The sequence below is a fragment of the Schistocerca gregaria genome, chromosome 4, assembly GCF_023897955.1.
Source record: "Schistocerca gregaria isolate iqSchGreg1 chromosome 4, iqSchGreg1.2, whole genome shotgun sequence".
Classification (NCBI taxonomy): Eukaryota; Metazoa; Arthropoda; class Insecta; order Orthoptera; family Acrididae; genus Schistocerca; species Schistocerca gregaria.
The window spans coordinates 397,928,369-397,952,123 of NC_064923.1; the positions used below are offsets into that span (position 1 = coordinate 397,928,369).

General features: G+C 39.7%; 1 protein-coding gene across 1 annotated transcript in view; it reads right to left on the reverse strand.

The window, feature by feature from the left end:
• The window catches only part of LOC126266841 (FAD-dependent oxidoreductase domain-containing protein 1-like), a 176,409-nt gene that overhangs the window by 48,795 nt on the left and 103,859 nt on the right, over window positions 1–23,755 (reverse strand). The window contains exons 6-7 of the mRNA XM_049971409.1: window positions 23,320–23,403; window positions 4,448–4,601 (exon numbers count right to left, since the gene is read on the reverse strand). Coding sequence (XP_049827366.1) covers window positions 4,448–4,601; window positions 23,320–23,403 — 238 coding nt within the window. The remainder of the gene's footprint in view (window positions 1–4,447; window positions 4,602–23,319; window positions 23,404–23,755) is intronic.

The following is a 23,755-nucleotide window of genomic DNA, read 5'->3' on the forward strand; positions in this document are numbered from 1 at the left end:
AAAGTGAAACACAGTCCTTCAGGAATACCCAAAACAATTATTTGTTAGAAAAGTGCAGGATTACATAAAATGATATGTAAATTTCATTGACTAATCATTAACTACTGCAATTAAGAGGCATTTTATAATATTTTCAATAGAACAGTAAAGTACAATGCCCAAATGGGTAACTCAGTATGATAAGAAATTAATGTATCTATATATGTGTGTAATTGTATAAATTTATGTAAGTCTGTGTCTGTATTTTATGTTTTTGGCAACATCCATACAATTTACACTGTCTTCAATTGGATAAATAAATAAATAGTAGCCTGAAGCAAAATTTAATTTGAATTCAGTTTGAATATACATTATCTATTCAGAGATTAATGCAAGTTGCTGTACTGCAATATTATCATATCATTAGTTACTATAGCAACACACCAAATGACAGTGTAAAATAATACACAAGGCTAATGTAAACTCTTACTGGATAATGATGATATCTTTTGTAGTCAGGCAATTCCACTTAAATTGTCAAATGTCAATTGTTACAATGATATCTACAATTTTCCTGTATCCACAGGCCATAATACTTTATTCTTGCACTAAGAGTTGTAAGATATGTACCACTGCCTACAGTTTGGTAAGAGTAATTTGAAATGATGTAATAAGTTTCTGGTAAAAAAATATTTCAAAATATTCAGAGAACTTAAATCATAAGACAAAGAAACACTGCACACAGAGAAAGAAGAAATGAAACACAGACCTTAACATTTCATCAAAATCAAGAATATTAGGGATGGTGCACTAGTCTAGGTGGGAAATATTGGGGAACAAATTGAATAGGGCATGTTTAATGAACCATTCAACTCTTACAGAGAGTAGGCTATGGAAGCAATGGAAAATCCCCCAAAACTACATGCATGAAATATTAAAAGAGAAATTACAATAATATTATTCTATTTAGCAAGAGGAGTTTTGCAGTAAACTCTGAATTTTCAAATTATTCACCAAGCACAGATAATGTAGAATGTAGCTGATCATTGTAGTTAACAAGTAATGTACTGTAAGTAAATAAATAGTTGCTGGGACACTTACGAAACACAAGCTTTGCCTACAGGGGCACAGGGACTGAACACAGTAACAGGTCACATATTATTTCACCTATTTTAATCAGTTTTGCTTGCCTGATGAAAGAACCCTCAAACATTCATTGCCCTGATGGCAACACACTATACTTTAAAAAGCGTTGTTCAGCACCTTTGTCAACAAACTTTGTGTTAGCAGTGGTGTAAAGTGATACTTCTAGCTTGTATCACTAGAGCAGTGAATATCTGAGGATGCTCAAATCTGATGGGCAAAACCGATCAAAATATATCAAATAACATGCAGACCTTTGGCTTTTTTTGTATATTAAATAACATCTGTATTACTCCTTAGGCATTAAAACCTTCCACTAATTTGATCTATCAGTGTATACTGAACTAATCAACTTCTGACAATACGTATAATTATTCTCTCTAACATTTCGATCATACAAGAAATTCATCAAATATTATTGAACCAGAATTTTGGAACAAATAAAGCAAAATTTTACAAAACAACCTAAACATTTTTTTCTTTGGTGTACTGGTGTTCTTGCTATATATTAAGTGTTAACAGGTCAGCATCAGTTATGGTGGTTTCACATTTGGAATTGCACTATATACAAAAGACTTCAAAACATAAGTTAAACATTATTATGGCTGGCCAAATAACTTTCATGGAATGTGACACATACAAGACACACATACATGACACCATGTTTAAACAGTCACCAAGTGTCCGTAAACAATGGCCAGAATTTTCTACCAAACAGTCAGTTCACTGACGACAGAAACCCACTCCTCAATCACAGTGCCATATGAGAATTCCTAAGTGAATGTGCTCACTATTAGAAAATCTCTTTACCCTCAGATGTTCTTTCAGGTTGCTGAAAAGATGGAAATCATGTGGTGCAAGATCTGGACAGTAGAACAGATGCTTCCAAACCTCTGATCAAAAATGCTGAAGCAAAGCTTTTGTTGTATGACACACTTGGAATACTGCATTTTCATGGCTTTGCTGAATTTTCCTTGCCTCTCATTCTTTACAGCTTTGCACAGCACTGTCAGTGCTACACAGTATTAATGGCTGTACTCTTTGCCGAAAATTCTGTCTGCACACTTGAAGAAAATGATGACCAAAACCTTCCCTGTTGATGGCGTAACTTTGTATTTCTTCCCCAGAGGTGAGGAAATGTGTTTCCATTCAACAGATGCTCTCTTTGTTGCACGTTTGAAATGACAGACTTGTGTCTCATCATCCATAATCATTTGGGTTAGAAATCATTGTCTTCCACAGAGTGAGGCTCAGGAAAGCCCAGAGACATCATAAATCTTGTATCTTTGTCTGCATTTGACAGTAACTGTGGAACCCAGCAAGAGTACAATTTCCAATACTGCAGGTGATCTCCGATGGTGGAATGAATACTAATGAACACTGTCTGTTGAGATGCACATCTGCTAAGCAGTGTCCATAACATTCACTCTGGGATTACTGTGAATCAATTCCTCAATTACATGGACACTGTCATCTGTGGTTGATGTTGGTTGACTTCCTGCCTAATCAACATCACCCATGTTTGTGATGCCTTAGTCATTTCACTACAGCTGGACATGACATCATGTTTGTTACATATGCCACCAGAATTTCATGTGCGTCTTTGTGCAATTTGCCAACAATAATCATACTGTCCCATGTACTTCACTTTGGAATATGTTTCCAGTTGGCCTGCCATTTCACTCCTTACTGCAGGAGAACTGTGTGTGCTGGAGTCCCGGAACATTTAATCACTTCTGACAATATGCCACTCTTGTTGTGCAATTGTCTCAGTATATGACAACGTGTGTAAATTAGTTTCTGAAGTCTCTGTGTTCCAGATGGATCCTTGTTGAAAAATGATGAATAGTCAGATGTAATATGTTTGTTTGTGTGGCCATTATGTGTAGTAGGAATATAAATATACGCTTCACAAAATCAAAGTATTTTTCTTGTTACTATCTAGATTTATTTATTTTCCAGACATATTTTGCCTTTTACCTTACAGCATCTTCAGTGGGTTTAATCTGGAATAATTCAGTTTTGTTGCTGTTTGTGATACCTATAGATTAGAAAAAAGTTCATATCTTATATGTAAATAAATTCCACTCACTTATATTCATTTTACTCTAGCTTGTCAGAGGATAAATCTGAAAGCTAGCAAGTTTTCTTTCTTTTGTATGTGGAATCAATGCTTCTGCTTTTTGATGAGTGGTCTTTAATCCTCAAGTATTTACTTTCTACAAGAATTTTCCTACAACATTGATTCAAGAGTGTGATATTTTGAAATAGAATTTTATAAAAATCAATGTGTCAAGTTTCCAGAAAATGATCTTAGTTATAATTATTTCCTTGACAATTTTCATACAAAACCTATTTTATCATCAGTCCATAAACCATTCATGATACAAATTCTCGCTCTCTCTCTCTCTCACTCTGTGCAGCAGCATTATTTCCTAGTAGAGCTAGTATAAATTCAGTAATGAGCTACAAATTTTGCACCAGATATCTTAAGTGCAGGGAAGTTGAAAATAATAGACTATCTTTCACAAACACACTTAGCAGTTCTTAATCCACAATTTTTCTCTTCACATACATTTCTAACATAGTTCACTTTCTCAAAAAATTCATCTTCAGGTATTTCTTTTGTAATATTTGCATTATACTCTGCAAAAGTTATACAACTTTGCTGAACTGACTTCCAAAGAGAATAATTAAGACAGCCACTTACCACTGTTCATGGGTAACTGCCAGAACCTTCCCCTCTGCTACTCCTGTCCAGCTCCTCCCTTATCTTCAGTCTTTCCTCTCTTGTCATTTTCTGCTCATATACTATTCCATTCTGAAAATGGATTCCACTTTTCCCCTTCTCTTCCCCACTCAGATCTGTGATTATTAACACTATAAATAAATATATTAACGCTGTTTCTGAGAGACATCTCTCTGCCCCTCTTCTGCCACCCACTGTTTACCTACCCTCTGCTTGCCCTGAATTTCTTTACCCTCCATGATGAAACAATGATTTCCTCTCACTCTCCAATAGCACAAAGCTAACCAATCTGAAACAGTTAGTGCTGCTACAGCCACAAAGGAATGCACATCAAGCGTATGTGTGGTTGGATGAAGGGGTGCAGGGGTGTACATAATTGTTTACTACAGTTAGAAGAGTGAAAGCTAGTGTAAATTACTGAACTTTATATGAGCATGTGTGCTAACTGTCAAATACTGTCAGGTGACTGGTTGGCACTCCCCATAATTTTGTTGTTTCCCTCCAGGAATTACCATATCACAATCATAACAGTTAAATATTTCATTAACACATTGAAGGATTATTCTGATTTAGTACCTTTAACTGTTCAAATGCTGACACTCTAGCTGCGAGATATGGCCAAACACAGCTGTCAAAATAACTATAGTCAACCTCAAGATCCTCTGTGTTTGGTTCTCCTTCCTCTTCTGTAGGTGATTTGCCACAGATGAAATGTCCACCACCCTCTCGCCTAATAACAGATAAGAAAGAAATGTGTCATAACTGTGTTCTAGAATACTTCATAATTTCTGTACACTAACAAGAAACTGAATTAGAATTATTAATCTACAACAAGCATAACTCTATCTTATGTGATTTCCACTTTAGTTGTCATTGTATCTACATTTTATGAAAACTAGTAAGAATCAGATACACGGAAGAGCTTTTTAGACCACTGGACGCAGTGTTAATTTGTGAAACAGAACGCTCTTATTTTCCTCTGAACCTAACAGAACTGTTAGAAGTTGCTTTTCCTTATACTTCTCTTTAGAAGCATTGCCACTGTCCTCTGTGACAACAATGAAATGCTACTTCCTGGAAAGGAAGATAAATATTGTTTCAGTTGTGAATGGGTTTACAAGCAAGTAGGAGCACTATGGAGTCCAAAGGAAGAAATGTGCCTGGAGAAGGAACAGAATTTAATGGAATCTTGTAAGTATTAGAACCTGTTTCTTAGTGTATATATTTTGGTAGTAAGTACTATAATAATAATAATTATTATTATTGTTGTTACTGCTGTTGTCATTATTATTATTATTATTATTATTATTTCTATTACTGCTGTTGTCATTATTATTATTATTATTATTATTATTATTATTATTGCTATTACTGCTGTTGTCATTATTATTATTATTATTATTATTATTATTTCCTTTTCTCAGATGTTATGTCTGGTTAAAAATGGAAAGTGACGCGGACCATGATCAAGCGTGACTTCCTTTTAACTGTACGGTATATGTTATATTGCAATAAGGAACTTTCGGGTAATTGAACATGTATCAATAATTACGGATTTCTGTAGTTGTATATATAAGTTTGGATGTAGCTGTATTGCGTTGATGTACTGGTGGATACTGTGTGGTACGACTCCTGTAGTTGATAGTATAATTAGTATAATGTCAACTTTATCCTGATGCCACATGTCCTTGACTTCCTCAGCCAGTTGGACGTATTTTTCAATTTTTTGTCCTGTTTTCTTTTGTATATTTGTTGTATTGGGTATGGATATTTCGATTAGTTGTGTTAATTTCTTCTTTTTATTGGTGAGTATGATGCCAGGTTTGTTATGTGGCATTGTTTTATCTGTTATAATGGTTCTGTTCCAGTTTAATTTGTATTCATCATTCTCCAGTACATTTTGTGGTGCATACTTGTATGTGGGAACGTGTTGTTTTATAAGTTTATGTCATAAGGCAAGCTGTTGATGTATTATTTTTGCTACATTGTCATGTCTTCTGGGGTATTCTGTATTTACTAGTATTGTACATCCGGTTGTGATGTGATCTACTGTCTCTATTTGTTGTTTGCAAAGTCTGCATTTATCTGTTGTGGTAATGGGACCTTTAATAATATGCTTGCTGTAATATCTGGTGTTTATTGTTTGATCCTGTATTGCAATCATGAATCCTTCCATCTCACTGTATACATTGCCTTTTCTTAGCCATGTGTTGGATGCTTCTTGATCGATGTGTGGCTGTGTTTTGATGATACGGGTGCTTGCCATGTAGTGTTTTCTTTTTTCAATTTACTTCCTTCGTATCTGTTGATGTTATGTGATCTAAAGGGTTGTAGAAGTGGTTATAAAATTGCAGTGGTGTAGCCGATGTATTTATATGAGTGATTGCTTTGTGTATTTTGCTAGTTTCTGCTTCTTCTAGAAAGAATTTTCTTAAATTGTCTACCTGTCCATAATGTAGGGTTCAAATTAATGATATGAATATAATAGAGGGAAACATTCCACGTGAGAAAACCGCCGGTTGTGAAAGCTCGAATTTTGTGTGTTTGTTTGTGTGTCTATCGACCTGCCAGTGCTTTTGTTTGGTAAGTCACATCATTTTTGTTTTTAGATATGTCTATAATGTAGGTTTTTTATGTCGATAAATCCCCTTCCTCCTTCCTTTCTGCTTAATGTGAATCCTTCTGTTGCTGAATGTATGTGATGTATTTTATTATTATTATTATTGTTTATATTCATAGCTGAGGAAGAACATGATATGGAGATGGTCAGGACATTCATTGATTCAGATACAGATGATGGTCTTTCCTATGAACCAGACAACATTGCAGATTCTGGTGAGTAGCCAAACAATTACTAGACACTATAGCAATTCCACTTAATTTTCTTTTCTGTTCCTCTGAATACCTGTCATGTTATTGTTACAGACAGCAGTACTGAACATGAAATGTCCCCTGTAAACAATGTCACAAAAACTGCAGAGGATGAAGCTAGTGCATAAGTAAATCATCACCATAAGGAAGGGGAAATTGCACATGACAATGCTGGTACTGAGAATGCTAACAAAACCAGAAAATGACAAAGGTTAAAGAGAAATGGGAAGGAAATCAAAGAAAAATCAATTGACAGCATGGTACGGCATATATTTCTACAAAAAATTCCAGAATTCCTGAAAGAGATGGGAAGTCAAAAGATTGCACTAAATGTCCACAGCAGTGCTCCAGTAAGTTTACTGAGTAAGACAGACAAAATATCCTTAGAGCCTACTGGGGTCTTGGGTCAGTTGATCTACAAAGGCAGTACCTAAATAAGTTAGTGGAAGAAGAAGAAGAGAAACAAAGTGTGAGGACAAAATTGGATAACTGACGAAGGAAGAAGACCAAGAAATTCTATCTAATAAAGGGATCTGATAAGAATGAAGAGTGTATGCAGCTTTTTCTAAAGACATTTGATATTTCTGAAACCTTTGTAAGAAAAACTACTAAAAAAGGAGATGAACATCACGTAATTGAAAAAGTGTAATAACTTCAAGTTGAGCAAATATATTTCAAGGAAGACACGATACATGAAAGTCACAGATCAAGTAAACAGAGTAAGAACTGTGTACATTTTAACAGTCAAATCATAACTGGGTCCAAGTCTAGCGGCTGCTGGCTGGCTGGCCGCTTAGGTGGCGCTGCTGCTGCATGGCTGGCAGACAGCGCCACATGTAGAGGACACGCGTAACTGCGCGGCGGCACTTTGCAATAACGGCGAGTCACAACACTTTTCCCAACTTTGAATTTTTGCACTGGTCTTGATGGAGGTGGCCTGTAGATTGCTAACATCCATAGGTGTTGTTTGACTGGCCGTAAAGTCTCGAGCAGGAGGCTTCCCATACAGACGGAAGTGTCCTCGATGACAACGGGTCGAGATGACAGGAGACATGGGGGTTAATCTCCCCATTGCGGCAAGTCCAGTTGTTATAACAGGAGAAATGGGTGATGTTTCCGCGTCCGTAGGAGACAGAGGCGAGTAGAGTTGCTCCGACAGATGATGGTCATCCGGTTCCTGCATGGGCACGTCTCCTGGTGGCATCAGTTCTTGTGATGGCACCGATATGATGGTGAGAGGACTGCATTGTAAGTAATGAGAGATTCCAGTATCCTGAGCGTCAGGTAGAGCCGAAGGTGGTGTATCAGCATCCGGAACAGGCGTTTGCCGCAACAATGGCTGAAGCTGGTCCAAATGACGCACTCCAACACCCGTGTCCATCTGGATTTCATACAGGTGTTGGCCATGGTGTCATAAGATGCAGCCAGGACTCCATTTTGGCTGCCTGATATATCCCCGTATTCATACAAGGTCGTTGGCAGTGAACCAGCCAAGTGAAGGCACCCGCGGCCATGAGGTGGAAGGCCGCAGAAGATGAAGTAGCATGCGGGGCTGTCGGCCATGTAAGAGCTCAGCCAGGCTGTGATCACCCATGGGGGTGAAGCGGTAAGAAGCCAGAAATTGGAGAAGCACATCATTAGCAGAAGAAGTCAGCAGTTTCCTCATCTGAGCCTTAAATGTGCAGATCAGTCATTTGACTGTGGATGGGATGGAGGGGCCCTGACATGCATGATGCCATGATGGACACAAAAATCTGCAAAATCGGAAGATGCAAATTGCAGACCATTATCAGTAACAAGAGTAGAGGGAAGGCTTCCAAAGAGAAAATGTGAGCTAGAGCATTGGTGGTTGCTGCGGAGGTAGGCGACGTGCCACAGACAATAAAAGGAAAGTTAGAGGAGGCATCAATAATGAGAATCCAATAAGTACCTAAAAAAAGGTCCCACAAAGTCAGCATGAATATGCTCCCAGGGCTTCTCAGGCAAAGGCCACGGTGACAAAGATGACTTCAGGGCGGCGGGCCAGTACACAAGACAGCACACCAGAGATTTTGTGCAATAGACACCCCAGTGCCCTTGGTGAAGGAGACGCAAGATCAAAGCACGCAAAGACATAGTTACCACAACATGCAGTGAAACATTTTTGGTGGAAAGGAGAATAACACCATCCCTAGCCGTGAGGCGGTAATGCAAAGCGTAGTAGTTCCGCAACGGATCAGAAGTCTTAGCGGGCAGACGATCTGGCCAACCCTTCTGAATACAGCGTAAAACCTGGGAAGTGATGTTGATGGATGAAACAAGAAAACAAGTGGTTTGTGATCTGTAACAAGATGAAATTTGGATCCATAGAGAAAAACACCAAACTTATGACGAGCATAAATAATGGCCAAAGCTTCTTTTTCAACTTGAGAATACTTTTGTTGGGCATTCGTGAGCATTTTGGAGGCATAAGCAATGAGTTGTTCAGAACCATCAGAAAAACGGTGCGCAAGGACTGCACCGACCCTGTATTGAGAGGCATGAACAAGATTTTGGCCAGGTCAATAAGTAGCCAGGCACGGGACCTGTTTCAGCATAGTCTTCAATTTCTGGAAAGCTGCATCGCATGACACGTACCAGTGAAAAGGCACGTTTTTATGCAACAGGCGATGCAATGGATGGGCCACCGAAGCAGAAGACAGTAAAAACTTCTGATAGTATGCTATTTTCCCCAAGAAGGCCTGCAGTTCCTTCACAGTTTGCTGAAGAGGACGAATAACATAGCGAGTGAGTTGAATCCCCAAGTACGTGGTAGATGCCTGAAAAACTTTTGATTTCTGAAGATTACACTTGAGACCAGAAGTCTGTAAGACATGAAAAAGTGTGCGGAGATTTTGAAGATGTTTGTCAGTGGTGGAGCCAGTGACAACAATGTCGTCCTGGTAATTTATACACCCAGGGACAGTCAGCAATAATTGTTCCAAGAATGGCTAAAAGAGAGCAGGGTCGCTGGCAACCCTGAATGGTAATCATTGGTACTGATAGAGGCTGAAAGGTGTGTTAAGGACCAGAAACTGACGGGAAGCAGCGTTGAGAGGAAGTTGATGATAAGCTTCTGACAGGTCAAGTTTAGAAAAATACTGGCCTCCAGCAAGTTTAGTGAACAATTCTTCAGGGCGAGGCATAGGATAAGTGTCGATAAGGCTTGAGTATTTACAGTGGCTTTGAAATCGCCACAGAGATGAATATCACCATTTGGCTTAGCAACGACAACAACAGGAGAGGACCACTCACTGGAAGTGACTGGAAGCAAGACCCCTGAAGCCGTGAGACGATCCAGCTCCAGTTTGACATGATCATGAAGGGCCACAGGAATGGGGTGAGCCCAAAAATACTTAGGGCGAGCAGTGGGTTTGAGTATGATATGAGTTTCAAAGACGTTTGCACGGCCTAACCCAGGAGAAAAAAAAAGGGACGAAAATGTCATCGACAAGGAATCCAATTGAGCATGAGGAACAGCATCAGAGACAAGATTGACAGAGTCATCTATGGAGAACCCAAAAATGCGAAAGGCATTGAAACCAAAAAGATTATCTGTGTTACTATGGTCAACCACAAATATGGGAACAGTGCAAATGACAGATTTGTAAGATACCTAAGCATCAAATTGTCCCCAGAGAGAAATCTTATGTTTATTGTAAGTCCGTAATTGCCTAGTGACAGGTGACAGGATTGGAGAACCCAACTGAAGATACGTCTGAGAATTGATGATAGTGGCAGCAGAACCAGTATCCACTTGCATGCGAACATCTCGACCAAGTATTTGGACAGTGAGGAATAACTTTACTGAAAGGGAAGAAGTACAATTGACAGACAACACAGAATCAGCGACATGTTCATGAACATTATGTATGCGGTCGGACATGCAAACGGATGACACATGACCCTTTTTTTTTTGCATTTGTGACACACGGCCCAACATTGTGGACAATCTTCTCATGAATGTTTCGTAAAACACAGTGGACATGAAGGAAGTTGTCATGGGTTTTGCTGCAGTTTCTTAGAGGTTTGTATACACTTTGGCCGAGGCAGTGCTTGGGAGCGTACAGCGGCCACGTCAGCCGGCGCGGACATGCCACACGCTTCATCAACATCGCACAGAGGTTGTATTTCCCTGATGTCGCACTATGCTTCTACTTGCGCGAGAAATTTCAAAAGGCTGAGCGATGGATAGGACTTCATCTAGAGTCAGATTTGCCAACTGAAGGGCACATTGCCTAACTTCTTTGTTGGGTGCCAATCGGATAATAGCATCCCGTACCATGGAATCGGTGTAGGATTCTTTGTGAACTTGAGTAACAAATTGACACTTTCTACTGAGGCTGTGAAGTTCAGTAGCCCAAGTGTGATAGGATTGATTCGGTTGTTTTTGACAATGATAAAAGGCAACACGAGAGGCTACCGCATGCATTTGCTTCAGAAAATAGATGGACAGAAGTGAGCACATTTCAGCAAAGGACAAAGACACAGGATCTTTCAAAGGGGCCAATTGCGACAACAACTGATACATTTGAGGTGAAATCCATGAAGGGAACAGAGACTTACATGTTTGTTCATCCTCAACATGAAATGCCGAGAAGTGCTGTCGAAGTAGTTTTTCATAATCAGACCAGTCTTCCACCATCTTGTGGTAAGGAGGAAAAGTAGGGAGACACAACGACAAGAGATGCCCCGCATTTGATGGTCCGACAAAATCATGAATCGTATTTGTGAGAAGCGTTTGCTGTTCTATGAGACCTAGCAATAGTTGCTTTAAAGTAGCCATGGAAACATGTGGGTCAACGATGGAAAAGAAAAATCACTACCTCATCACCAATTGTAATAACGTCAAGTGGAACAAATATATTTCAAGGAAGACGTAATACATGAAACTCACAGATCAAGTAAACAGAGTAAGATGTGTGTACACTTTAACAGTCAAATCATAACTGGGTCCAAGTCTAGCGGCCACTGGCTGGCTGGCCCCTTAGGTGTCGCTGCTGCTGCATGTCTGGCAGACAGTGCCACGTGTAGAGGACGTGCATAACTGCACGGCGGAACTTTGAAAGATCGGCGAGTCACAACAGAAATAGCAAAGAGAATGTCACGGGCCAGGTATAAAGAGACCCAAAGAAAGTAAAGAGGCTATAAGGAAACACATTAAGAGTTTTCCTACCTTTCCTTCTCATTACAAGAGGAAAGAGTATACGGCAGATTATTTACCTGCTGATATCAGTATTAAGATAATGATGAGTTATATCAGGAACAACACTATGGGGAAAGAAAGATAGTCCAGAAATTATGACTGTATAGGGAGATATTCACAAAGGAATTTTATCTGAAATTCCACAAGCCACAAAAAGATATGTGTGATAAAAGTTTAAATTTTTCACACCTATCAGCTGAGGAAAGGGAAGATAAAGATTTTAAAAGGGAACAGGAAGAGCATCTAAAAGGAAAAGAATGGAAAGGGAATTTAAGAACATTAAGAAAGAAAGTGCAATAAAAGGTGAATATGTGCTAGCTGAATTTGACTTCAAAGTTGTGCTTTACTGCCCTAAAGTGAATGCAAAGGCAGTTTTCTATAAAAGAAGGCTCTCCATGTACAATCTCACAGTTCTTAGTGTAGGAGAAAACAAAACCAATTGCTACATCTGGGATGAGACAACAACAAAAAGGGGATCCATAGAGGTGGCTTCATGTCTGTGGGATTTATTGAAAATCATGCACAAGGAAAACTGATAAACTTGTTTTCTGATACATGTGGGGACCAGAACAAGAATGCTAACACAAACATGCTGTGTTTGCATGCAGTGAATACACTGGATATTCCAGCTATGGACCAATGCTTTTTTAAGCCTGGACATTCACAAATGGATGTGGACTCAGCATGTAAGCATCAAAAGAAAAATTAAACATGTGCATGTTTTTGATCCCAATGGCTGGTATACAATTGTAAGCATGACTTCCAACAAGTACAGAGTGTCAGAAATGGATACTCAAATTTTAGATTTGAATCAACTTCAGAAGAAAATAATTCAGAATAGGAAAACTGCTGAGAATGGAGAAACTGTGAAATGGCTCAAGATTGTTTGGATGCAATATAGGAAAGATCAGCCTGACATGATATGTTTCAAGTATTCCTACAAAGATAATGATTTTCAAGTTTTGCACACCAAGAAAAGACCTGACCTACGAAATTCTTTGAATTCAGGACCTGTAGACAATACTCTGTGCCCAGCATGTGAGAGTCCCCTCTGCTTAAGTAAAGAAAAGAAAGAAGGTCTTATAGATTTATGTAATAAGGGTATTATACCTCCTAGGTATCACACATTATATCAAGAACTCAACGCTGCTAACGATTTAGAAAATGAGGAAAACGTGGGAGAATCAAAGGAGCAGATTTCATGTTTATTTTTTGATTTTTTTCTCCTTTATTACTGTTGCTAGGTCACCACTTTAGCTATTTCATGTAAACCACTAATTTTGGTTCATTTAAATGTATGTGTTGTATTACTTTTGAAAACAGTAAACCATGAACAGAAAAACAGGTGCGAGGGAGCACTGTTTTTTGTTAAAATTATTTTAGCACTGACACACATTCCCATAGCTTGTTCTGTGTAATCTGTACTTATAAAGACATTATTAAGACAACTTTAGTAATCTTTAATATGATAATATCGCTTAAAATTGCATATTATTTATTTGACATTCATATTTTATACAGCAGCAGCCATTAATTTCAGGATCAGACAAACATAACACATTCCCATAGCTTGTTCTGCGTAATCTGTACTTATAAAGACATTATTAAGACAACTGTAGTAATCTTTTAATCTTTAATATGATAATATCGCTTAAAATTGCATATTATTTATTTGACATTCATATTTTATACAGCAGCAGCCATTAATTTCAGGATCAGACAAACATAACTGCATGCATAATTTCATTAAATATTTCATTAGTGTCCATCGAGTGACTAAAATATGTAACACCTATAGAAAACAACAGTCAATGAAGTATACTTCTTATTTACCATAGATAGGTTTGTGAAAAACTATTAGAAAGTACTCAGTTTTTTGGACAAAATCTTTAAATCAAATCATCTCAAAACACTGTTTTTGTCGTTACGTTTCTTTGATCCTAAATGGGTGAAGCATCTATCACCAACTATGCTGTGACAGAACGCATGTCATTGCAACACATGCATAATTTAACCATTGTCAGAAATGCCCAAACCAATCTTACAAAGCCTAAGCTGCAAAATTGTGCAGGTTGAGCTGTCAATGTAAATATGTCATTAGTACCCATCACATATCCTACACTGATCACATAGCACATGGTGTTGTTATTTTATGGTCCCAGATGGGGAAGTTGGTGAAAAAGCGCTTCAGTGTGAGAATCAAACACTTATGGATGTGCTCAATATAGCACAACCCTTTGAAGTGTTACAGGCCACAGGCAACCACGTTACTGAATCAGGGAAAGTATCGGACGTTACTCAGTCAAGCGCTGTTTGGTACGCTGCAAGATTCAGGATGATGGGGAAGCTGTTGGTGCAGTACAACCTTTTACTCTGTGTCACAAGGGACAACAATGGTTACAGCCACACTAGCAACAAAACACATTACAGCAGCAGCTGCATGCCATCATTCCATTGCACAGTATGCCCTAAGCATCGGGTGATTTGAAACAAGTATCGAAGAAAGGCCACATTTCTTTGTGTGTAACACCTCTTAAAATGTGGCAGACATAATTGTACTGATGGACATAAACTGTACTCTACAATGACTGTTTTCCTGAATAAATTCTTTATTGACTTGCATGTGTTTAGTAAACCACTCAAAATATGACAGGATATGGGAACTGCAGTGACTTTAGTAAACGCACAAACATATGTGGACACGGGCTCCCCTCCCCTCACACAAGTTTCATGGAAGTTGGTTAGCTTCAATAAATAGCAGTTTCTCATCCATAGTCAGTTCTCTGCTCCTGTCTCTTAGAAATGTGTTGTTCACCCTTTCACCTTCCTTGTTGTGGAGCATTCACATACCACAGACATGTAAGGGTTAGATGCATGTAACGCTTTCGGTTTCTCCATTGCCAATGAGATAAATTTAATTTAGTATAAGGTTTTTTTTTTTTTTTTTTTTTTTTTTTTTTGCTACAGCTGCCTGTCACATTAGATGACTCTGTCAAGGCCAAATTAGAGCATTTGACATCACTTGATGTAATTCAGCCTATCTATTCTAGTGAATAGGCTACATCACTTGTCATTGTTAAGAAGCCAACAAGCAAGCTTCAACTCTGCGGCAACTTCAGTGTTACGATAATGCACAGTCCGTGATAGATTCATAACCTCTGCCCCACCGTGATGAATATTTGTCAGGTGGCCACTACTTTCCGAGATTGATTTGTTGGAAGTGTATCTCCAGCTTCCCTTCCCCCCTTCCCACTAGGTGCCTTCTCGTTGTCAATAGATGTTTTGGCCTATACCAGTATCAATGCTTACTTTTTGGCATCACTAGTGTGCCTGCCATTTTTTAGCAATTTTTACAACAGCTGACAGCCTCTGTACCCAGATGCATCAGTTACCTTGGCAGTATCATTGTTTTGGGTTCTTCCACAGAAGATCATGTTAGCAATCTCTGATCATTGTTTTCTGTTTCACAGTATGCGGGTCTCACATGCAATCTTTCAGCCATCAACTGAGTACATACGTTTTGAAGTTTCTGACACATGGGTTAAGCTGTTGTGTCACCACATTAATGCATTTGTGGCTTTGCCATGGCCAGCCTCTGTTAAGGAACTGCAGGCATTTCTAGGTAAAGTTGTGTAAGTTTTAACTGGATGCCTCCACTATTGCTCACCCACTTCATGTGCTTTTCCATAAATATGTGTTTTTCTTCTGGTCCTAAATTTCTGACCAAGCATTCACTTTGCTTAAATCTAAGCCTCAATCTTCCCTGTGTCTGACCACTTCTCAGCTGGGTCACCTTCTTGTGTTGTCTACATATGCCCCTCACCATAGTCTTGGCATGGTGTCTGAATAACCCATTGTTTACACTTCTAAGAGTTTAGCTCCTGCTCAGCAGTGGTATTCTCAGGTTGAAAAGGAGGCTTTAGTGATTGTTTTCACCCTCAAGAAATTTCATATGTTCTTCTATGGTTACAATTTCCCTTTAATCACGGATAACGAGTCATTGGTTGTTCTTTTTAACCCTCCAGCTGCCATGTTGGGCAAGGCAGCACGCTATTTGCAGCAGTGGGCTCTCCCCTTCTCCTCTTATGATTATTAGATCCATTACTCGCTGGCAGTGCAACACGCAAATGCCAATGCCTTATATCACCTTCCAATTGGGCCGGACCCACCATTTGATTAGCACAAGTTGCTTTGTTTCTATTTAGATACACAGAACACGAAGGCAGTCAATGGTTTTTCCACCTCTAGTGCCACAATAGCATTGACTGTCACCATGGGTCTTGTACATAGTCAGGCCTGTCTTTTATACAGTGTGGTTGGCCGATAAAACCCTTGTGGTGTGCCTTGTATCCCTTACATAATTATTTCTCCCTCCAGCACTGCCCTTCAGTGTGTGATGGGGTTCTTTTGTCCCTACAGGGGATGCTACTCCCTGTGTTGTGATTCCTGTTTTCTTACACTGTAATGAACTGCAACTTCTGCCTGTTGGTCATTGGGGGACTTCTCATACCTAAGCTTTGGCTCCCCCCAGTATGTGTATTGGCGGGCCAAAGATGGGGACATATGCAGTTTATTGCTGCTTGCACTATTGTGTTCAGCAACAGGTGGCCCCACCTTTTTACCCCTGGCTGACACTGCAGCACACATGAGAGCATCTACATATCAATTCTGCTTGGACATTCCTAAATTACTGTTGGCTCACTGTAGTGGATGCATATTCCAAGTTTTTCTACATGCATGTTGCCCATCCATGTCTGCAGTGGCCACTATTTCAGTCATGTCTAAGATTTTTGCAACTGAAGAACTTCCCTATACTATGGTAATCAATAACAGCTCCCAGTTTGTTTCTCAAGAATTTGTATCTTTTTGTCAGGCTAGTGGTGCTCGCCATCTAACAGCCCCATTTCATCCTCAAACTAATGGTGAGGTTGAATGCATGGTTCAGATGTTTAAAACTCAGATGCAGAAGTATGTATCTGGCAGGTCTCCTGAAGCTGCTTTAGACCTTTTTGACATCAACCATGGACCCTCCTTAACATGCTGCATCCAACACCATGACTGCTGGCATCTCCAGCTCCACAATGGTTCAGATGGGTATATCTGTTTGGGCATGTGTTTCTGGCCATCAGTTTAACTGGGGTCCTGACATCATCTAGTGTCACTGGGGCAGATTCCTGTGCATTGTCCACACTCCTGATGGGTGGTCCCATAACTTCAACCACCTCTGGCTGCACATGGTGGAGCCCGTTTCAGATGGCCCACTGCCTCTCCTGCCCCCACCCCTGCCAGTGCCTGTTTCTGTGTCTCAGATGGTCCAGTTTCCACTCCAGAGGGAGTTGCTGCCTGGCAGATCAGTGCCTGGGGTCACTGCCTGCCTCCTCCTACCCCCTCCCCCTACCCCCCTCCCCGACTCATTAGCAGCCATCACCAATGCAGCTCCCATGGCACCTGACATTGCAGCCACCACCGCTGCCTCTGCTTCTGTTGTTGGGTTCTGTGAGGCCATCAATGCTGACCTTGATGTGGATGTCACGATGAAGACACCATGCCCGTCCTGCCCTATGGCTTCTTATGAGTGGGGGGACAGTGAGCCAGCCCTTTCCTCATGACTTCCACCCATACTCGCCAGTGCTTGCCTGCCACATGCTGCAGCACCTGCCATCATTGGGCAACAAAATGGATGTCAGCACCATCACTGGTGTTTTCCGTGATTCATAATCTCAGTACCATGTGAGATCAATTCCCCCCCACCCCCTCCCCAATTCACCCGTTCTTCATTACACCAGTGCTCTTTTTTCTGTATCATGCGTTTTTCTGTGTCTGATGTTTGTGGTGATGTAGGTATGTAGTTTTCCCATCCCCTAGAAAGGAGGGGTGATGTACCTTCACTCATAGCATGCACGATTTCAGAGCACGAGTGTCCATACAGTTCACAGGTGTGCTTATAGGGGTCACCGTGGCATGCTTTGGTGAGCTGCCAAAGAAACAGCATTATTTAAACAATCAAAAACAAGTACATGGCTTATTCTTTACACTGTATTACTGTTGTCTGGCCAATGTGTTCAGTGTTACACACAACCTGTATCTTATGTGTTGCTCTTTAAAGTACTATGTTCCATAAATTGTGTTTGCTCTTGCTATAATGGTATTCATCACAAGGTTTGCTTCAACGAAGAGGAAATACGAATTGTATGATATCTCAAAAGGATAACATTACACATGAATTTCATAAATGACAGCACCAACCCTTGTTTTACTGGTCAGAACTGACACACATTTATGACCTGCAAGCAATGTCGTAGTAAAGCATGTGCAAAAGCCATTATTTTATCTTTGCAATTACTTCAAGTTGTTGAATACTCTCTCATGACACTGAGCAATGGAAGACTTATCCTTAATTCATTATTATTGATACTGTCCTTCAGATGCACCTGACCTTCTCTCCAGCTGTTGGCAAAGGTTTTGTTGAAATATATCAATTTAAATGGTCTATGACAACAGTGTCTCATTTATAGACCATTACAAATCTTCTGAAACACTAAATGATCAGCTGTAGGTGTGTGATGGAAATACTGTAGTTATTTGGTACAGCCAAGTCTAAAAATAATGAGATGGCTTTTGTCTCCTAAGGCAACATTTCACTTCTGTAAGACATTAAAATTGTAAATACTTACATCATACAAGAAACGTGTATGCAAATTTCAATATACAACATTACATATAACAACATATAATATGTAAATACATGCAACTTAATACATCTACATACAACATGTAAACTAAACAACCACTTTCCAGTATTAACATGTTCATAACTAGTTTCCAATATGTGTATGCTTCCTATTGTCTCACTGAATTACTGATTTTTAAATGTCCATGGTACTGTATTGTCACCATCATCATAACTTTGCATTTTTATAAACTATTGAGGGTCTGAATCAGAGGCTGAGACGGATCTGTGACCATGTGGGCTGCAGATTCCCTCGACTTGTGCATACAGTGGTGGGGTTTCGGGTTCCACTGGATAGGTCAGGAGTCCACTACACGCAGCAGGCAGCTACACGGGTAGCAGGGATTGTGTGGCATGGACTGGGTGGTTTTTTAGGTTAGATGGCCTCGGGCAAGTACAGAAACGGCAACGGCCTCAAAGGGTGTGGGGCAAAGTCAGGACATGCGGGGACCAAGCAGCAATTGGTATTGTAATTGTAAACTGTCAAAGCTGCGTTGGTGAAGTACCGGAACTTCAAGCGCTGACAGAAAGCACCGAAGCTGAAAACGTTATAGGCATGGAAAGCTGGTTGAAGGCAGAGATAAATTCTGCCAAAATTTTTACAAAGGCACAGACGGTGTTTAGAAAGGATAGATTGCATGCAACCGGTGGTGGCGTGTTTGTTGCTGTTAGTAGTAGTTTATCCTGTAGTGAAACAGAAGTGAATAGTCACTGTGAATTATTATGGGTGGAGGTTATACTCAACAATCGAGCTAGTTTAATAATTGGCTCTTTTTACCGACCTCCCGACTCAGCAGCATTGGTGGCAGAACAACTGAGAGAAAATTTGGAATAAATTTCACACAAATTTCCTCAGCAAGATATATTGTCTTACGTGGACATTTCAATTTACCAGATATATACTGGGACACTCAGATGTTTAGGACAGGTGGTAGGGACAGAGCATCGAGTGACATTATACTGAGTGCACTATGTGAAAATTACCTCAAGCAATTAAACAGAGAACCTACTCATGGAGATAACATCTTGGACCTACTGGTAACAAACAGACCCAAACTTTTTGACTCTGTAAGTGCAGAACAGGGAATCAGTAATTATAAGGCCGTTGCAGCATCCCTGAATATGGAAGTAAATAGGAATATAAAAAAAGGGAGGAAGGTTTAGCTGTGTGGCAAGAGTAATAGGAGGCAGATTTCAGACTACCTAACAGATCAAAACAAAAATTTATGCTCTGACACTGACAATGTTGAGTGTTTGTGGAAAAAGTTCAAGGCAATTGTATAATGCGTTTTAGACAGGTACGTGCCGAGTAAAACTGTGAGGGATGGGAAAAATCCGCCGTGGTTCAACAACAAAGCTAGGAAACTACTGCAAAAGCAAAGAGAGCTTCACTGCAAATTTAAATACAGCCAAAACCTCTGAGACAGACAGAAGCAAAATGATGTCAAAGTTAGTGTAAGGAGGGCTATGTGTGAAGCGTTCAGTGAATTCAACAGTAAAATTCTATGTACCGACTTGACAGAAAATCCTAGGAAGTTCTGGTCTTAAGTTAAATCAGTAAGTGGATGAAAACTCTGGGATGATAATGGCATTGAAACAGAGGATGACATGTGTCACCTTTTTCCAAAACTGTTTCATAAAGGAAGACCGCACTGCAGTTCTTTCTCTAAATCCTCGCATGAACAAAAAATGGCTGACATTGAAATAAGTGTGCAAGGAATAGAAAAGCAACTGAAATCACTCAACAGAGGAAAGTCCACTGGACCTGATGGGATACCAATTCGATTCCACACAGAGTACACGAAAGGTGGTGGCAGGGAGGGCATCCGGCCACCCCTTTCCACTAACATTGCCCAATCTGTTCGTAACAACGCTGACCCTGCCTCAGCACAGGACATGGCACTAGTGAAAGAAAGAAAGAGTACATGAAAGAACTTGCCCCCTTCTAACAGCCGTGTACAGCAAGTCTCTAGAGGAACAGAAGGTTCCAAATGGTTGGAAAAGAGCACAGGTAGTTCCAGTTTTCAAGAAGGGTCATCGAGCAGATGCGCAAAACTATAGGCATTGATCTGTTGTAGAATTTTAGAACATGTTTTTTGCTCACATATCATGTCATTTCTGGAAATCCAGAATCTGTTCTGTAGGAATCAACATGGATTCTAGAAACAGCGATTGTGTGAGACCCAACTCACTTTATTTGATCATGGGACCCAGAAAATATTACATACAGGCTCCCAGGTAGGTGCCATTTTCCTTGACTTCTGGAAGGCTTTCGATACAGTTCCGCACTGTCGTCTGATAAACAAAGTAAGAGCCTACAGAATATCAGACCAGCTGTGTGGCTGGATTGAAGAGTTTTTAGCAAACAGAACACAACATGTTGTTCTCAATGGAGAGACATCCACAGATATTAAAGTAACGTCTGGTGAGCCACAGGGGCATGTTATGAGACCATTGCTTTTCACAATATATATAAATGACCTAGTAGATAGTGTCGGAAGTTGCATGCAGCTTTTCACAGATGATGCTGTAGTATACAGAGAATTTGCAGCATTAGAAAATTGCAGCAAAATGCAGGAAGATCTGCAGCAGATAGGCACTTGGTGCAGGGAGTAGCAACTAACCCTTAACACAGACAAATGTAATGTACCGTGAATACATAGAAAGAAGGACCCTTTATTGTGCGATTATATGATAGCAGAACAAACACTGATAGCAGTTACCGCTGTAAAATATCTGGGAGTATGCGTACGGAATGATTTGAAGTGGAATGATCACATAAAATTAATTGTTGGTAAGGTTGGTGTCAGGTTGAGATTCATTGGGATAGTCCTTAAAAAATGTAGTCCATCAACAAAGGATGGTGGCTTGCAAAACACTCGTTTGACCTATATTTGAGTATTGCTCATCAGTGTGGGATCTGCACCAGGTCATGTTGAGAGAGGAGATAGAGAAGATCCAAAGAAGAGTGGCATGTTTCATCACAGGATTATTTGGTAAGTGTGATAGCATTACGGAGATGTTTAGCAAACTCAAGTGACAGACTCTGCAAGAGAGGCACTCTGCATCGTGGTGTAGCTTGCTGTCCAGGTTTCAAGGGGGTGCATTTCTGGAAGAGGTATTGAATATATTGCTTCTCCCTGCTTATATCTCCCGATGAGATCACAAATGTAGAATAATAGAGATTCAAGCACGCACGGAGGCTTTCTGGCAGTCGTTCTTCCCACAAACCATACGCGACTGCAACAGGAAAGGGAGGTAATGACAGTGGCACATAAAGTGCCCTCCGCCACACACCATTGGGTGTCTTGCTGAGTATAAATGTAGATGTAGATGTAGATATGATAATCTCTCAATGATTTTTTTTCCACTAATTCACTGTACAAACTTCTTTATTTGATATAACTATCATGATTTTGGGCTGGTGTCATTATCCAGTTAAGCAGTGACAAAAAAATTTTTGTGTAAATGCATGGAAAAGGAGAAGGACCAAAATTTCACAACATTATCCCATTCCAATGTCAGATTGAGATTTGTTAAGTTTTAATCTGGCACTGGAATGGCATATTGATGTTAAATTTTGGTTCTTCTCACTTTTTATGCATTTGCACAAAAAAAATAAAAAAAATAAAACATTCTGATTGGTAATGGCTACACTCTAAAAACATGGTACAAGTATCAAATAAAGAAGTTTGTACACTCAAACATTAGTAACACAATTCATATAACCAGAATTATGTGACTAGTCCGTTTGGACTTCTTAAAATGCAGACAGCACATTGATGGTTTCCTTTCACTTCAGTGATGTTATTATCTCAAAGTTGCTTCACGAATCTCCCACAAACAGCTCAGTTAAGACAACTATGGCACATATAATTTGTAAGTAGTTGCAGTTTGCACCCATTGATGAGACTAATCTGGTACTCATACTGGAAATCTAAAGATGATGCAACCCATTTCAACACAAGATGAGTGCATTGAGATGTGATACGATGTGGCTTCAGCTGCCAGAGGCTGCAGTCATGTGTGTGTGAGTTACATTTGTGTGTGTGTGTGTGTGTGTGTGTGTGTGTGTGTGTGTGTGTGTGTGTGTGTGTGTGTGTGTGTGTGTTTTAATTCCTAATAATAGACCAAACTGCTGTCATCAGTCCCTAGACTTACACACTAATTAAACTAGCTTAAGGTGAGAACAATACGAACATCTATGCCCAAGGGAGGATTCAGACCTCTGGTGCAAGGGGCTGCACAATCTGTGACATGGTTCCTGAATCTGGGTGGCCACTCGACACACGCTGTGTGTGTGTGTGTGTGTGTGTGTGTGTGTGTGTGTGTGTGTCGTCTATTATTGGCAAAGGCCTTGTTAGCTGAAAGCTTATATTGTGATAATCTTTTTGTAGGGCCTATCAGCAACACATCATCTCCACTATATGGTGAGTAGCAACTTTCCTTTTCATAATAGTGTTACATTCCATCCTGGATATTCCATTGTTTGAAAACCAAATCCAGAATTTATAAAATGCACATGTTAATAAAAAGTAGTTGTAGAATTACTATCTGCATACACATAGCATTAAGTTTATGCATGACACAGTTACTATTCAACCATTCAGAAATTCTAGTTACCTGAAATATGTACCGGTAGGATCAATGACGACTGGTGTCTGGCTGGGACCGTTTGGACAGTGGAAACAATAAACATATCTTTTTCTGTAACAAATGGATGAAATTTCTTCTCCTGACATGAAATATGCACAGAAATATACAAAGCAAAATAATATGCATCACATGCAGTAAATAAAGAAGAAATAAAGCAAAGAAATTTGTTTGTTGTAAAGCCAGCATAAAGACAAATGTTAAGAATTACAAGACGAAGTTTAAAAATTTTTATCAGTCTGTCATAGTAAAAGGTTCTCTTTCTTCATATCACTGTCTGTATTCCACCCAGGATTTGCCAGTGTAATACAACTTAAAATTGTTTATTCTTTTAGTTCTTTATATTATTAACAGAGTTTTTCAACCACGAATTGTCTGCATACATCATGCTTCCAATTTAAACACA